The sequence below is a fragment of the Panthera tigris genome, chromosome B2, assembly GCF_018350195.1.
Source record: "Panthera tigris isolate Pti1 chromosome B2, P.tigris_Pti1_mat1.1, whole genome shotgun sequence".
Lineage (NCBI taxonomy): Eukaryota > Metazoa > Chordata > Mammalia > Carnivora > Felidae > Panthera > Panthera tigris.
The window spans coordinates 53677902-53696741 of NC_056664.1; the positions used below are offsets into that span (position 1 = coordinate 53677902).

The 18840-nt window shown below is 38.0% G+C and overlaps 1 protein-coding gene across 4 annotated transcripts in view; it reads right to left on the minus strand.

Moving 5' to 3' along the window:
* The window catches only part of DST (dystonin), a 491592-nt gene that overhangs the window by 176091 nt on the left and 296661 nt on the right, over nucleotides 1–18840 (minus strand). For all 4 annotated transcript variants that reach the window (XM_042986591.1, XM_042986590.1, XM_042986592.1 and 1 more), the window contains 5 exons: nucleotides 5111–5223; nucleotides 4912–5018; nucleotides 2639–2758; nucleotides 419–514; nucleotides 198–325 (listed from right to left, as the gene is read on the minus strand). In XM_042986591.1, coding sequence (XP_042842525.1) covers nucleotides 198–325; nucleotides 419–514; nucleotides 2639–2758; nucleotides 4912–5018; nucleotides 5111–5223 — 564 coding nt within the window. The remainder of the gene's footprint in view (nucleotides 1–197; nucleotides 326–418; nucleotides 515–2638; nucleotides 2759–4911; nucleotides 5019–5110; nucleotides 5224–18840) is intronic.

Consider the following 18840-nt stretch of genomic DNA (forward strand, 5'->3'; position numbering starts at 1 on the left):
TTCTGGATAAGAAAATGGGAGAATCAGAAAGACTAAGTAAGTGACTTATCCAAGGTCATGCAGCAAAGGAAATGAAAAATATAAATGTTGGTCCTAGGCCTGCCTGGCTCCAAAACTTAAGTTCTTCCTATGAGAACAAAGAGACACCTCCCCATGCCCAACTTGATACCCATGGCAGAAAACATCCCCAGGCCTACCTTTCTACTTCTGGTCGAAGTGCCTTCTCTCTCTCGAGCATGGCAATAATGAGTTTCCCCCACTCTTTTTCTATGTCATTTGGATGATAACCTTGAAGTAGTTTGATGCGTCCAAATTCTATCCAAATCTTGAGAGAACAAAAAAATGTAGTATGAAGCAAGGATGAAAAAAAAAAAAAAAAAGATTTATGCTTGACAATACAAAGGAAATTCCTACTTACCTCTAATAATTTATATAGGCGTTTAATTTTTGATTTTTCTGTCTCCTTTGGTGGAATTTCTGTTTCTTTAAACTGTAAATACTGATTATAAAGTGCCTAGAATGAAAGGGAAAATAAATGAAGGCCCAAATTTCAAAGACCTATTTTCATTACCGCACAGTGTACCACTTCAAATGCCACTTACTATGCTCTATGCATTCAGTGGAATTGCTTTATAAAACTGACACTCAAGGACAATACGGATTCCCAGCTAGTTGGTGACTAGGTTGCAGAACGCAAGATTTGACAAGGGTGTAATTACTGATGTGCGTCGTGATTCAACATGTGCCATGCAGGGATCTGGATAATAATAAGCCATGGCAGAGTTTAATATGGTTCTAACTAAAAATCTCTCATCATACAAACAAGAAAACATATCTTTTAAAAAATTCACTTTCCAAATGCTGCCCTTTAGCTTTCAGTTTTTGGAAAAATAATCTGATGCAATTCCCAAAAGGAAAAAAATGTTCTCTTCTGTATTATGGATCTATCCTTGAAAACAGAATTCTTATCATATAGATAGGGCTAAATCTTGATTCCAGTGTCCCAGTAAAATGACCCCATGCTCCATTATAGTACTTTAACTTGTTGGCCAAGTTAAACAGATCTTTTAATAAACAAACATAGATGTTATTTGTTGCAGCTATTATTATAGAAGTTTCAACTACATAATTATCTACTTTGTAGATACTAATTTGAAAATATCTTAAATATTAAAAAGGACCTTCATAAAAATTATATAGATAAAACATATACACATTAATAAGTATATACAAATTATTTCATTTTCATTCATGTTGTTTTTCTAAAAAAATTCCGTATAAATCTTCAGGCAGGATTTCTGAAGGATTCCATTCAACGTTTTACTGGTTAATGAAATTACTGGCATTTCCCCATGATGTTTTCGTCTATGTATCATGTGCTGTCCTAGGCACCAGCAAATAATCTGTGTAGCCACTCAAATTTCTTCCAAAACCTTAAGAATTTGCATTAATCAGAAGCCAATACAAATTTACCCAAGTGTCTGGACAATAGGAACCCACTTGGAAATAAGCTGAACCTCAAATCTGAAAATGGCTTTGAACTCAAAATGCAATGTTTCAGGACACCCACTAGAAAATAAGCTCAGGATGCCATTATGTTATGTGCTAACCACCATTCCTGGTAGATGTGGTGAAAGAAGGGGGACATCTTTCTGGCCCTGGGAAGTTTTGCATCCACAAAGGAAGACATCACACAAACAACTTCAGGACACTTAAAAAGCATCATATCAACACATGCCAAGTAACTTCACGCCAAGGACAAACTCCCCATGGCAATGTGAATAAAAACTGTTCCACAGATGTTCTGTACGGATGCATGAACACGATGAATAATTTTAACAGGACCCACCCTGGGTTATTACAGTTTTTGCAATTCCAGTTTGATCAAAAAACAAAGCCTATAATTCAAGGAATTAAGACTTTATTGTTAATATTCACATTATCCGTTTCTTAAAATAAAGCAGATTACTTTGTTATTACAAATCCAAATATACAAAATGAGATGATAGTCATCAGTAGTTTTACATATCTATAATTCTTTTAGAAATAAAATTCTTTAAGAAATAATTCTTATTTCTAGGATGTCTTTGCCTCAAAGAGTTGGACCTGTTTTTAGGTAGCAGCAAACGTCTTACGAAATGAAAGTCAGGTATGTGTTTCTCATTTCATGGTGAAATAGAGTATGTGCTTCTTGCTTTACAAAAAGAAACCTCTACAGGAGTTTTTAACAGGGTTTAACCACAGGCACAATCCCAACCATGGTTAAACTTGTGCCAGCTTCCCAGAGCCCTTCCTGCCTGGGCCATATGGTGGGTTCCAAGCATTCCCCATGCACCAAAAGCAATTTGGCAATGTCAGTTCCAGGGTCTTTCAAATTACATCTTTTAACTCCCAACAATTCAAAGCTAAGAGACTATAAATTTCTTTAAGGTGTTATTGCTATTATGTTTTCATTATTAACGTTTACCTCCATTTTCTTTGAGCAATGGGAGATGAATAAATGTAAAAACTGCCTATTTATTAGTGGCTTGCCAAGGGAAATTTTTCTTGAACTTCTGAAATTATGGAACTATTATAACATTATTTAAAAGTTTAATAATCAAGCCCAATCCTTTGTAACTTCTACAGTGACACAGACCTTGAGTTCTACGGGATTATTAGGAAATGTTCTCTCAGACATTGTGGTCACATGGTGTCTAATCCACTGAATGAGGTAGTTCACCATATTCTGGTATTCAATCCATTTGACTTCAACATCCTGGAACAATAAAATGACAAGATCCATGTCTGCAAATAATAACATTCATATCTAACACAATTTAGTCAAAGGTCATTCTGTGAATTTATATGTCCTTAAGCTGGTCAGTCAGAAGCAGCTCATTGTCTTCTCACTTTTCACACAGCCCCACATAAAGAGATGTGAAAACATGCCACCATCATCTGACAACGAAGACTGACCTAATGAGTGTCACTTCTGATCCAGAGATGGTGGCTGCCTGGGGCACTATGTTAAGATGGCTTCTGAGGCTGCATCCAAATGCAGCAGGAAGAAACACTGTGATCATTTTGGGGTTTTCCAGGCACCCACAATGAGGGAGTAAGAGCGTGCACAAGCCAAGTTAGCTGCTATGTCCTCCAACCTTTCTAGATCTAAATCCACTGTATACCTGAATTCAATGGTCTATAGAGTATGCAGGAAAGCAGACAGGAATAAAAATTATAGAAAATGTATGTGGTAGGATTACTCATTAAGCAAACCTTTTATAAAAATGGAAAGAAACTGGAAGGCTGTCACCTGCTCTGTTGAATTAAAAGTATTTGACAAGTGCTTATTACATTCAAAGCATTATACTATGTGTTGTAATAAGAATTTAATACTTTAAAACATAATAGCTTTTATCAAAGAGTTACTGTCTAGATAGGGAGGCAGGAGAGTCATAATATAAACAGTTAAGCAAATTGAAAAGCAGTAGTTAATTAAGTGCTGAAATAACTGAAACAGGTAGTATATGATAAAGGCTGAGATAAGAATCAGGTCATTATATATGTGCCCCAAAACAATCACCAAGGTATTCTTGGGAGAGAAGTCCTTGAGCAGTTCTGCAACAACCAGTAAGTGTCGGGGGGCAAGGGGGAGGAAGAGATAAAAGATAGGGAGCCCCAAGTGAGTAGGACTCTGAACTAGAAATGCCCTGGCTACCAGCAAACAGCCTGTGTTGAAACACTGTAGCTAAAAAAGGAGGTATGCAGAATTTTCAATGTCAGAGTATCTAGGCTGGACTTCACCTAACAAGCTATACGTAATCATTGAATGTTTTCAAGCCAAAGACATCAGGTTTTAGGAAGATCAATCTGGTGACCGTGTGCAGTGCTGATGGGAAGAGAAATAAAACAGAGGCAGAAAAGTGTAGAAAAGCTGTCATCCTAGTAAGGAGTACGAGGCAGGAATGGGGTGAAGGCAGGGAGAAGATAAGGCAAGGAATGGCCAAGAGAAACATTCTCAAGCAACGCTCAACACTCAACTGTTGGCAGACATCACAGTAAAGGATGAGGAGGAGAGCAAGTTACTCAGGGATCAGAAGACGATACACCTCTGAGAGAAAGAACAGGGAGAAGAGAATGGAAGTAAGTCCAGAAACAAAAGCACACAGAGGTGAAAAAGATGAGCTCCAAAATCTTCTAAGTAAATTAGGAATAAAGGTATCTGCAAGGGAAAGGGGAGAAGTCCAGGGTGAAGGGGCTCATCCTCTAACGCACAACTGATGGTTTCCTGTTCTCTTCCAGAAATGCTTCCATATTTGTTTGTATGACCACTACAAAATGCACCATTGAACTGAATTACACAAATGTTTGGGAAACAGTGGACAAATGAGGAGCCCAAAGCTCTCTGTACCACACTTCACTCTGCTTATGAAGTAGCTTGTTAATTTGGCAAAATCAAATAACCTTCCTCTAGATAATCACCTTTAAATCAGAAAAACAATTCCTAGCCAACTTATTTCATGAGATTATGAGAATTAGTAACATTGAAAGTGATCTCAGGGGTGAGATATTCTGCAGATACAGAAGGACATCAAACAGAGCAAATATAAAACAGCAGCAAGTTAGAAAGGTAAAACTCCAAAATTCGGTGCTTTAGAGCTTTTAATTATAAAATTATATGTAACTCTAAACAGCTTACTTTATGACACAGAACAAATTTTTTTGAGTTCTACTTTAATCATAATGGTAGAATAGTGTCATGAAAATGCAAACAGTACTGGTTCATTAAATAGCATCTTAACTCAAATTCTTTAAAGAATATTTCACATTTAAATACTGCAAAAAGCTCTATCAAAGAATTCAGTTAACTGGTCATTAATTGGTCATTACTGAATCCGCAGCTTCTAGTAGGGAAAAATCAATACTCACATTTGCACCAATGCCTTCGCCACCTTCAGGGACTTTGGGAAATGCATCATAGAGAGATGACACATAAGTTATTACTGATTTTTCATCAGGTGAGGAGACATCAACATCTAAAAGCAGCCACATAAATTATTTCAAAATGTTGACAGATTACTTCTGACCAGACTTTCATGCCAGTCTACATCTAGCCAGAACAACTCACCTTCAGGATCCAGAAGTCTTATAACTCCAATTTTTTCTGCTACATAAAAAGCGTGTTCTAAATTTGCAAGGTTGCTTTGAACAGCAACAGTATTCATGTCTATCAGGTCCGGCCTAGGAAAAAATTCACTGCAATCAGTTAAGTTTTCTCACGTGCTAATTCAACATTACACAAACTTGTTTATCCATTTACATACCATCTCTGCAAATACTAATAATAAGCCTATGTTGAAATACAGAGATTTTCATCAAATATTTAACAATGCTTACTTTTTTCAGAAACTTTTGTATGCTGGGGTGCCTGGATGGCTCAGTCAATTGAGGGTCCAACTCCTGGGCCATGATCTCACGGTTCTTGAGTTTAAGCCCCACATCAGGCTCTGAGTTGGCAGTACAGAGCCTGCTTGGGATTCTGTCTGCCCCTCCCCCGCTTGCTTGTGAACTCTCTCAAAATAAATAAATAAGCTTAAAAAAAAAAAAAAGATTCTCTCTCTGCCCCTCCCCCCGCATGTGCTTTTTCTCTCTCTCTCTCCCAATTAAAAAAAAAAAAACTTTTGTGTGCCAAAACCAAGTGTAGCAAGGAAATTATAAAAAGCTGATAACTTTCAACAAAATCTACAAATTCCTCATAATCATAAACTCTACTATTCCAACAGCATCCTTCCAATCCAACTAGCATCCTCTCAGTTACTCCCCAAACACAAAGGTTTATGATGAATTCAATGCTGCTTCCTTGGCACCCACCGCCCAGTGGACAGGATGCCATGTGCTGTGATTGCTGTCGACTCATCTTTGCGAGCACTATCATCCTTTGTGAAGCCTTCACTCATCTTCCCAACCTTCATTTTTCTCTCTGTTGCCTGAACTCTTTACAGACTCCTGGGCCTGTGCTCGTCACTTTGGCCCTTAGAATAATCATACACTTCCCTGCCCTATTAATTCACTATTTAATGTGCTGCATGCACATCTTGCTTCTCACAACCGGCTAACTCTAAGTCAGCAAGAACCATGTATTAATAAACTTTTGTATTTTATCCTTCTGCTGAGGCAAAGAGTGACAAAGAATTAGCAGACAACAAATATCTAGCAGTAAGTTGGTAAGTAGGTTGGCTAATTAGTAATTTGAATCATAAATGAAAGACTAAAATAAGCACTAGTTTACATCTTCACAAGCATCTATGTGCATGCCCGTGTACATGCACACAGGTGCAAGCACACACACATACACACACACACACACACACACACACACACACACACACACTCATACACCAGACTTCAACCCTTTCTATTTTGTGAGACTTGCATGTTACACTAAACCACAGGGATACTTCAAAGCTATCTCTGTCTATATACAAGACAGGAAAAGGGAAAGACTTCCCAAATACTCCTTGCATAGACAGTGGCAAAATGTGGTAGTTGGAAACTTAACACAAGGCCAAAAGCCAGTCAGGAAATGTTCATCTCAAAAGCAAAGCATTAAAAGAATGCAAAAACAAATGTGGAAACAGTAAAGCTCAAAAAGAGTGGTACCCACCCTCAAAATCACTGAGTTAAGAACCCACTCTTATCAAGTTCTAAGGCTGGCTCTTAACAATGTCCCACAGACATTCGGGTTTGCTCAGAATAGTCATCTGGGAACTGCAGAATGAGTGGGAGAGGTCATGGAGAAGGACTGAAATGCAAATTATTTTGAATACTACTTGGAAAGCTGTTTACATGAAAAACTCTTAATCTTAGGAAGGTAAACAACAATTTGTAGTCTTCTTTTTATCTGATAAGAAAGCAGACCTCAAAGAAATCTACTTACAGTTTTAAAGAACTTTCAAAGTGTTCAGAACCTTGAAATGTAGCCGCCATGACCTACCTACCTATTTCCCGGGAAATTATTAGCAAATTCGTTAACGTTTTTCATATGCACCAACATGATTACTTAAAAGTGATCCTACATTTATTATAGGAACAATAAATCTACTGACAACAATAGAGGTAAGTGACATACTTCTAAAAATAATATTTTTCACTCCCAAAGAAGTATTTTGAAGAATCTGCCAACTTCAAGATTACTAAACAGGTGAATTTAGGTTTAGACAAAAACAAATACCTAAAGTTCAAAAAACTGTTTTGCTTCCATAAAGTTCACACATTTTGAAGAAATAAAAACCAGCCTTTCTGGGTTTGCCAAATCTCCCAACAAGAAAGGGCATGTTGTTATACGAACCCTGCCATTAGCAAGAAAGTAAACAGTGAGTAATCCCAGAGGGAATGAATAAAGTCATTGAAGAACCAAGTTTTTGACTAAGAGAATAAAACATAAAACTTCCTTCAGAATGACATAGTCATTTCAGCACAAAGGCAGCTGTATAATACACTGAGTTGAGATAAGTCACCTCTTTTATCATGATATTTAACACTTTAATGGAACAAAAAACAAAGTGACATTCCTCTATTAAAAGACTGCAGTAGACAAAATTAATAAAAAAAAAGAAAAAAAGAAAAAAATTGTAAAACCACTAAGAGAAACGAACAGCCTGAACGTTTTCAAAATCCTATCCCTCTCCAAACTCATCTCCTAACCATTCAGTCATTTTCAGTCTTCTACTCTGCCTTTCCTCTACGTGTCTGGAGCTTCCAGAAGAGGCTTGTGTTGTGACCTATCTTTCTTCTTTACAGGCTCACTGGGATCATATAACCTTTTAAAACGTTAGCTATTTTCCACCTACAGGTTTGTATTTTCATTCCAAAGGTTTCATTCCAGCTTAAGATCTCCTTTTTGTGGAACTTTAATAGGAAATTTCATTCCCATCTTAGGTTTGATTAACCCAAGTCTACACTACATTGTAAACAGGTACAAGGCAACAACCATGTTCCTATATTGCATTAATTTTTCTAGTTTCCCTATTTTCTTCAAACCTTTCAAAATCGTATAATGTAATACTCTGCCACTGAAAGTAATATATGTTAGTCTTTTATGGGAAAAGGGCCATCCTAACTCTTAACTTGTGTTATTATTCTGGAATAATATAATCTTTTCTTAATGACTCAATGTTCACAGATAGCACTTTTAAAAAACATATATTTTTATCCTACTTTTTTTTCCATAAATGATTAAAAACAGCTTACAAAGAAAAACACAAGAAGATACCACAAAGTAGGGGCACCTGGGTGGGTCAGTTGGTTAAACGTCCAACTCAGGTCACCATCTCATGGTTCATGAGTTCTGAGCCCAGCACTGGGCTCTCTGCTGTCAGCACCGAGCCTGCTTTGGATCCTCTGTCCCCCTCTCGTTGCCCCTCCCCCACTCATGTGCTCTCTCAAAAATAAACAAACCTAAAACAAATTTTAAAAAAAGAAGATACCACAAATTATATAGTGTGAGTATAAAATCAAGATAAGACCATAAGATGAAACTGAAAGCAAAGCCCAAGTGCAAAGCACTTGTATGCATGCTTAGTGCCCTTAATTTGTTTAAAAATATAGGACCAAAAGGTCTCAAAGTGGCTACTGCCATAATACAAAATAATTTTGGATAAAAGTAATGTTTATCTTTCATATAACACCCATGTTAAAAGAGCATTCTCTCTAAACAAAAAAATTATACAATAGGCTACACTCATACATACACACACACACACACACACACACACACACACACACACACACACACATACAAAACTGCAGGCATATATACATGTATATGGGCATTTTTATTTATGTTTATATTTATATACACATATACACACATACATACACACACACACACACACACAACACACATATATAGACAGACATATATTTTATATATGTTACCACCCACATTAATAGATAGCCAAACTAACAGAACATTAAAACTATGTAAGATATTTTTTGGTACAGACACCCCAAAGTAACTTTTCAGTACTCAAATTCTTTATTATTATATTAGCTCACATGAGAATTAGGATTCTGAGAGAAAATTTGACTTATGCAGTATTACAAATGGCTAAAGATTAGCACAAGACACTACCTAAGACTTCCACATTACATCATGCCAAACACTGAAATGCTCAACTACAAGGAACATGAAACCAAGTCAGAATACTTAGACTTAGAAACGGCCATTGGAACATCCTTGAAGGGACACTGATAAAAGTTACCTAAGAGAAGAGAGCATTAGTGCAGACACAAGATTAACAAATTCCAAACCAAAAGTATGATAATGGCTGCAAGGATAGATCTAACATTAGTAGTCAGAATCCAAATCAGGATGTTTTTTCAAAGTATGCAAAATTTATTTAAATTCATAGGGTTTACTGGGTTGTGTTGGCTCTCAATTGGCATTCAATCATTATTTACTGTGTGGGTATAGACGTAAGTTTTGGCTATCCAGGATCTGAACCCTCTTGAGAAATTTTCCCTTTTAGGAATCATGACAGAAAGAGAAACGAGCAGAGTCCATTTCTCAAAGCAAAAACACATCGGGTTTTTGTCTCTTTCCTTTGCTCAACAAATGTCCACTGCATACCTCACCCCCATACATGACACAACCTGATCAACTCAGATTCTTCCTGTAAGTCTTGCTTTTCTACATTCCCAGATGCTGTCTACTATCCTCATGTGTGTATCTGCCACAATTCATTCTAACTCTGCACTTGCCTCTCACAATGGACAGCAGGCTGCCTGAAGGCAGACCTTGTTTTAGCCATGTTTGTATCTTCAATATCTAGCATGATGCTCGGCACACGAATATTTGAAAAATGAATAAATTATAAAGAAATGAATAGCTTTGAGGACTGGAAGGTACCATTTGGCACCTGGTTCAAATTCCTGATTCCTAGGTTTGTTCCTTTTCTTTTTGTTAATTTCTACAGATAAAGCTACCATCGATAGCTTCCAATCAGGATTTCACACCCTTATCAAAATCCACATGGGACAGAACACAATGCCATAACTTCTCCACGAACTAAACAAACACACATCTTAAGGTTTCCTAAAGGCTTTCTCTGCTAAAAACAATCTGGAAAACAGGCATGCAGTGAAAACAACAGGCAAGGGATAAATTACAAAGTTTCAAAAAGTATAATTATCACTCTGAATTTACAGATGAAACAATTTAAGCTTTAAGAGATTAAGTAATTTGAAGAATGCAAGCTGACAAGGGCAGTCAGGATTTGAACCCAGGTGTATCTCTCTACAAAGTCTGAGCAAGGTGCTGCGCTGTGCTGGCATTATAAACTGAAATCTAATTAAATCGTAACATCCGATATGAAGCTGAAAAATCAAGGTAAAGAAAACAGAGAAGAATTTATGCTTCTGCTGGTGGGGAAAGTGATAATGATGATGGTAATACAAGAAACACAAGAGAGTGTGTCTGTGCATGCTGGCATATTCAGAAAAATAAACTGTATGAAATAAATGTAATTCCAGACTGTCACCCAAACAGTACTCATCAATATATACTGTAACAATGTTTTCCACACTTGGAATGGTGCTAGGCCCTACTCCAGACTGACAGAATATAGAGAAAGGCCTGGTTATCTGTATTTTAACAAGGTTCTCCCCTTCCCCCAGGGTGATTCTTATCAGGCAAGTCTGGGAACTAAATCATTTTCAAATCCTTCTTGCCTCTAATACATTTCTCATTTTCTTTCAAAATCATCCATATTCTGCACTGGCAAAAAAAAAAAATCCATAACACTATCAGATAATTATGTAACAAGACAAACACAAAGCAGACACAAACATGCCTACTGCCTTAGACTCTCAGTAGGAGACAGCAAGCCTTTTCCCTCTTTTCCAGTGCTGATTTTTATTGCTTAAATCAAGAGGAAAAGAACACGTTTAGGATTAGAGGGGATGGGGCGGAGTCACATTTCATATTGGCCCAACTCTAGAATAGACTGTAAAACGAGGTAGCTGACGAAGACAGCATTTGGTGACAGATTGTTTCATTGAAATAAAAATCACTTAGGGGCGCCTGGGTGGCGCAGTCGGTTAAGCGTCCGACTTCAGCCAGGTCACGATCTCGCGGTCCGTGAGTTCGAGCCCCGCGTCAGGCTCTGGGCTGATGGCTCGGAGCCTGGAGCCTGTTTCCGATTTTGTGTCTCCCTCTCTCTCTGCCCCTCCCCCGTTCATGCTCTGTCTCTCTCTGTCCCAAAAATAAATAAAAAACGTTGAAAAAAAAAAATTTAAAAAAAAATAAAAATAAGAAATAAAAATCACTTAAATAAATTTCACGATAGGAGATACCTGATCATGTGGAAGGACACTGAGCAATAATTTTCTTTCTCACACAAAAAAACAGAAAGTAGAATGGTTATTACCAGCGTTTGGGGGGTGGGAGAACAGTTCTGGAGATGGATGGTGGTGATGGTTTAGCAACAGTGTATTAACATACCAAATGGTAAATGTTACGTATATTTTACCACAGTTTTTCAAACTTTAAAATAATTTAAAGGACCATTTTTACATATTTGAGCGAAAAGGCTCTACCGAGATAGAAACAAGTAACAGGGCTGTGACTCAGGTGTCCTGTGATTTAGTCCTAACTTGTTCTCTGACTGTGAACATGCATCCAGAAACCTGTGTCTCAGGTTTCTCATTTCTCCTACAAAAAAATGAAAATCAAGGATTACAGAAAATCAGGAACTATAAGAATCATCTGGAATTCCAGGGAGTGTCTTGAGATTTGTGTGCAGTGGAAGAAAGCCATTTTAGATCTGAAGAAGCCAACTGATTTGTCCAAGGTCTCAAGAGAAGATTTATGTGAAAGTACCTGTGAAACTAAATATAAACCACTATACACACGGGTTATTAAAAAGCATCCACTGGCATGTAACCAATGTAATGAAAATGTCACAGAAGGCCTAACTTGGCACTTCGGTAACACTAATCCTAAATAATTCTTCCCAGTCAACAAACTAGCAAGTTCATTCATTCACTCAACATTTAATAAGCACCTACTATGTGCTGGGCAGAGAGGCACTAAGAATATAGGCACTGGGCATACGAAGAGCTCAGAGCTCTAAAGGGAGTTCAGGAGTAAACCAGGAGAAAACCTGGTTGGAAAGAACACCCTGAGCACCAAGGCAGAGGGGGAAAAGCCTGCACATGTTCAGGCCTGGAGGCCACGTGAGAACAAGGAGACCACTGCCTGGGATGGGAGCCAACATCAGGAGGACACATGGTAAGAGATGACTGGAAGGATGCAGGGGCAGAGATGATGCAGAATCTCATGAACTTTTTTTTTATGTTTATTTTTGAGACAGAACATGTGCACACACGTGTGCACAGGGAAGGGGCAGAGAGAGAGGGAAGAAGAGGATCCAAGGCAGGCTCTGAGGTGTCAGCACAGAGCCCAATGCCGGGCTTGAACTCATGAGCCATGAGACCATGACCTGAGCTGAAGTCAGACGCTTAACTGACTGAGCCACCCAGAGGCCCCAAATCTCATGAATTTCTTAAAGGATTTTGAATATTTTTCTAAGAACTAATGCACTGAAATGCATTAAGGAGGTTACAGGCCTAAATGATCAGATCTGAGGTTACATGCAGAAGAAATCTCAAGTATTGAAAGTATTCCCACAGAAGCCAGTAGGGAACCATAGTGACTGCAAAAGAATGTGGCAGCAGTGGAGAGAAGCAGACAGGGAAGGAGATATTTCGAAGGTCAAATCCACAGAACTTAGGGGTGTGGGCATGGATGGGAGTCAACACAGAGAGAAAAGAAAGTCAACAGGCAACCCCCCAAAAACTCCCAACATGTATTGGCCTAGATCTGAGCAGGAAGAGCCCAAGAAACAGGAGGAAAACCAGGGCAGTGTGGAGCCATAAAAACCAAAGAAAAAAGACTAGTATTTCAAGAAGAAAAGAATGGTCAGTAGGGTCAAATACAGAGGAGAAAAATGAGGCCTGAAAACGACCCATTGGATTTAGCCACATGGAAGTCATTCTTGACCCTAGAAGAGTTTTGGTGGATTATGGGGCCAGAGGCCAGAAGAAGTGAGGTGAGGAATAAATATGGAGTAAAGAAATGTAAATGGAGGGTACAGACAATTCTTTTGACAAGTCTGGCCTTTAAGGAAAGGAATGATGTGAGGCAGTAGACGGGAAAAAAGCATGGAGTTAAGAGAGGAATTTTTTTTGTTGTTTTATTAGCCAAGAGGCTTCAGCGTGCTTAAAATTCAAGGAGAAAGATCTGTTGAGGGAGAAAGGTTTAGTGTAATGAGAAAGAAGGCTTCTGAGGCAATGGTAGAGATGGGATCCAGAGCACAGGAGGAGGGATACAGGCCTTGGAGAGGTGGAGGAGGAATTCATCTGTCAAACAGGAGCAAAGATGGGCTGGGATGGATGCAAACGAAGTCAGGTCTGTATCTTTGGTAGCAAAGAGAAAGACATTTCACTTGCTGGTGTCAGTATTCTCTGAGAGCAGGAGTGCAGATCATCAGCTGATAGTAAGGGGAGAAAAGGCAGTATGAGTGAGAGAAGGTGTGAATTAACACAGATAGGAAAAGACTGCTGATCAGAACCAGTTGAAGCTGGTAAGCATGAAGTCACAGTGAAACTGATCATCTGCATATGACTTTTCCTGGTGCGCTTCACTGCTTGAGTACATGCACAGACAAAGCAGGTAGCTGGGCGCGCACAGGCTCAGGCTTTGCTGGAAAACTAGTATGTACTCAGCAGCATGCAAGGAATTGAAAGGAAATTATGTGGAAATAAAAAAAAAAACAAAACAAAACCTCCATTTACCTAGAAATCAGTCTTAAAACAACGTCTGTACTCCAGAACACGACGCACCTGCTCACACACAGATGCATGAAGCCACATACGTTACTCAACATTTGTTCTCTGATAGATCACACAATAACAATATGTATTCAATATGCCTCACTTATCCTATGGCAGTTCAGCAGTTACCATAACAAATTCCCGTAGATGACTGTTTGGATTAAATCATGTTCAGGCTTAGCATGTTTTTACTGTTCTTATTGGTACAAAAAGTATCTCCCCTCAGCCCCCTCCCCTCAGCGGAAAAAAAAAAAAAAGGACAGCAAATAAAGATGAACATGCAAGAGACCCACCCATATTTTTGTAAATGGGTGTATATATTCCTTTATGCTCCTATTTGGGCACGTATTGTAGAAGGAAACAAAGCCATGAAGGTAATTTTCCCTTTCTCAGAACTAGATGCCTCAATTTATTTCAAATTTTCTTCCTATTTTTTTCTATAAAGTAACTCTCTACCAACAAGACAGAAAGCAAAGTACGAAAAATGCTATGATTTACAGCGAGTTTAGTTAGTACTTCAAGATTGGAACCTACCAATGGAAATTAAAAGATACCTAAAGAGTTACAAGTCTCAATTCACAAAGAACAATTAACCCCATAACAGCTTCATACACTTTAACAAATACAGAGAATAGTATTGATTTTGATAGAGACATAATTCTTTCAATACCTATATTTTAGTGAACTTAAGTAAATCTTACTCTCTAGGGGATAAATATGCCTCCAAAAGAGGGATAAACTTACTTTTTAGTCTGATAGAAAATATTAAACCACTTCATATCACAAAATAACATATAACAGGAATCTGAAAATGAGTCGAAATAAAGACATATTGCAACAAAACAGATGGACCTATCAAAGAAAAATAGATGGATAGAAGATATGTCAGCTACTCTTGCAACAGAAGAGAAATCTTAGTGTTAGAGAAAGGTAAGAAAATGTCGAAGGGAGCCAGGACGAAGGAAGCATATGTCAAGTTTCAAAGTAAGGGGAGTATTTCAGCAAAGCCCAGCTTCTCTTGTGCTTTACAGTCACGTGCCCTGTTATTAGTGGGTGGGCAGCAGGAAGGGAAGGAATCTGATGTTTATTACATACTTCCCAAACCTCTGGCATTGTGGCCCACATTCTCTTGTATGTTACCTCAAGACCACCCCCACTGCTGGCATTCTAACGTCTTAAATGATCACATCACTCTCAAATTTGCCAACTTACTTGGTCATTTTCCCCTAAACTCTCAACACATACATGTTTAGACTAATAGCTTGCACACCAGAGGGAAACATAAGCCTGCAATTTCAGCTCTGGCACATACCTTAAAAGCTGAAAAAAAATTATATGAATAAAAGGGTAAATTAAAAAAGAAGAGAGGGCACCTGGCTGGCTTAGTCAGTAGAGTGTCTGACTCTTGATTTCAGCTCAGGTCATGATCTCATTCATGGTTCATGAGTTCGACTCTTGTGTCAGGCTCTGCACTGTTGGGATTCTCTCTCCCTCTCTCTCTGTCCCACACCCACCTGTGCACACTTGCATGCTCGCGTTCTCTCTCAAAATGAATAAACAAACTTAAAAGAAGAATAGAAAAAAATGAATGGGTTTAATATCTGCTAGGATGTCATTAACAAATAACGGAATCTTTCTTTCTTAAAGGCATCATGGAGGGGAAACAGTACAGAAGGGTATTTCAGTGCAACTCTTCTAGCAGACAATCCAGATATAGGTCTTAAAACTTTAAATGCGTTACCCTTCGACCTAGAAATTCTACTTCTAGGAACTTGTCAAACCAACACACTCACACATCTGCACAAACACACATACAAAGTCCAATACAACACTTTTTAATAGCAAAAAAATGTAAAGTCCATCAATACAATACTATTAAATAATGTTACATCCATACATCAGAACACTCTGTAGCATTTTAAAAGAATAAGGTAAACCCATTTCTGCTGATATGGAAAGACATCCAAAATAAATTAAGGAGAAAGAAAAATGTGAAATAGCATATATGCCATTCTCTCAACTGTGTTTTAGAAAAGATTATTTATAATAATGTTCAAGATTCGGTGCTTATGTAAATTATACCTCAACAAGCTGACCCTCCCCCCACCCTGCCCCAAAACACGTGTTTGTATATGCACAGAACATTTCTGGAAGACTATGAAAGAAACTGAATAGTTGTCTCTAGGGAAGGGGACTGGGTATCTGGGGAAAGAGATCACATTTCAATGCATTCGCCTTTATTCTATTTGAGTATTTTACTATGTTAATGTATTACATTTTGTTAGTTGCTATTTTTTTTTATATAAAAGTCACAGATGCAAGTCAAAGTAGGGTTGTGGCAAGAAATACCACAGTATAGTAGGAGAACCTACTATAAAATTTACCAGGCTTTCACGGTGAGCTCTCAGAATTCAACTGTGTTGAGTTTATCTGGTAAGGCAAATAAGCAATTTGATTTTGCCTCAAAAACTGAAATACTTGTGACTTTTCCAAAAATTATAACCTTCGGGGCTCTGTGTCTTTGCCTAGCCCATGGCCACACACACACACACCAGAGACCATACTTGTGTGTATGCGCACACACATACACACACCCTCAGACTTCTGGGTTCTGCAGCCTAAGGGCAGACCTGGTTCTGAAGGGAAAAAAATCCCCTCATCAACACTAATCCAACTTCCTATGGGAACATTTCAAACCCTAAAGGGCCTCCTCCCAGTATTAAACCAGTCCAATCCAGTTCAGCTTGTAAGGTGTGACTGAATCCAAGCATGCGGCTTAATCACAGGCCTCCAGGTCAGACTATTAAACATGATGATTCTGACCACAGCCTTACAGTCTAATCTTCCCAATTACAGCATCTTTAAACATTTAATGTAATGAAATATGATGGTCCCATTAAGTTCTAATTCAAAATGCAAACAATGAACAAAATAATTGCTATCCAACTACACACTCAGACAAGTGAAAAGCTTCTGGCTGCCTGATTAGAAAATATTTAAATGGCGTGCTCCTGAACACAATCCATCCTAAGAAAGTGGAGTCCTCCTTGGTTACATAATGTATGTAAAACATGCTTATGAAAAGAATGCCAAGGGCCTCAAAAGGAAATTCAAACCAGTGAATGGCATAAACTAAAAACAAGACTAGGACAAACAGAAACTATTAAGCAGAAATAATCTCTCTGCCAAACACACCACCCCTCTACCATGTGAGTCGTGACATATTCGTACCTTTCCATCCTACCACCTTACCATCCTACCACCTTAGGTTTTCACCTGGCTCTACCGCACATATTGCCCTGTTCTTTGTGGCCTGTGGGCGAACATTCATGTTCATGCCTGCTCAGGCAGACATGTTTTCACAGTGAGTGCTGCTGTTTGGGAACTTGGCTTTCATCAATGTTCTGGGGCAGTTATCTGCATGCAGTGACTGATAAAGTAGGACAAGTCAGGGGCGGAATGTCAAGCTAGAAGCCAGAGCTTTATTTCTCTCAAAAAGAAAAACAAAATCAGTTTTACTGTGATAACTGAGCACACTCTTAAATGAGAGCACAGAAAAATCAGCTGAACGGTCTGACTGTAACACCTACTATGAAGAACATGTGCTACTAATGGGAATTTTAGTCCTCTGTATCCAAACTCTAGGAGAATGATTAATCTACTGCAGTTTAGAATCCCAGAGGCTGTTGATTCTCAGTTAACTCTACTTCTCTTGCTTTTAAGCTACTTACTCATCAGATGCTTTTGTGACATCCTTTTGATCTAAGTCCATCAAATCCAGTCTACCTTGTTATTCTTTTGAATGAAAACCAAGGTTAGGGGCAACAGTGAGGCTTATTCACCTAAGATCTCTTACCAGCTGTGGTTTTCAGTGAAAAGATTTTAATACTCTTTCAAGAAAATTTAAACTATACAAACAAAACAAGTACAAGCTAGTACAGATATATGGTAGTTTTATTATTTGAATTCTTTCCACTGAAAACTGAACACAACAAACAGACGTTCCTAGAAAGAATCAGGAACAAAATTTCCTAAAAATTTATTTATTTTATTTTTAATTGATGGATAGTTGACATACAATGTTGTATTAGTTTCAGGCATACAACATAGTAATCCCATAATTCTATATATTATACCATGCTCACAACAATAAGCAATAATCATGGTTACCATCTGAATCAATGACCTATTTAAGTAGAACCTATAAGAGCTATCCTTTGTAATCTCTTCCACTATATCATAGTACTTTATCATTCTTATTACCCATTGCATAATCCAGGCTCTTCACCTTCTTGGGGATAATATGACATACCCAAAACTACAGAACAGTTCATTTGTGGTTTTGCTCTCACTTATGCTGAGTGTTTTAATGTTCTCTTATTATCTACAATTTTCCTCACATTATGAGTTGCTGCTAATGCCATTTTCACTGACGGCTAATTCTAAGTTATGTGACTGATGTCCCTCACTAATTTCTTACGAGGGACAAAGATCTTAGTTGGCATTTATATATATACTATTCATGTAGACATTTCTTAAATTCATCGAGAATTCTCATGTATCTTTGCTGAATATCATTAGTTTTCAACACTGCCCTAGCACAGTTGCTCAGGTCAACAGTTCCATTTCTGGATATCTAGTTTACCTGCAGGGTATTATGGTAAGTAGTTACACAGAAGCATATGAGGACTTGAGACTCCTGAGCTGTCACCTCCATCATTTAAAAGGTATGTCGTCGAGTACATTAGTTTCCCTTTTGAGCCCCAGTTTCTTCAGTAATTTAATAATGTGATCATTTAATACGCAGATAAAAATGGAAATAGTGTCATCTATTTCACAGGACTGTGATCATTTTAAAAGCTACCATATATAAAAACAGCTAACACAGAAATTGATACATGGTCAACAGTCCACACATATTTCTTGGGTGCCTTCTATGCAACAGTTACTTTCTTTTTAACT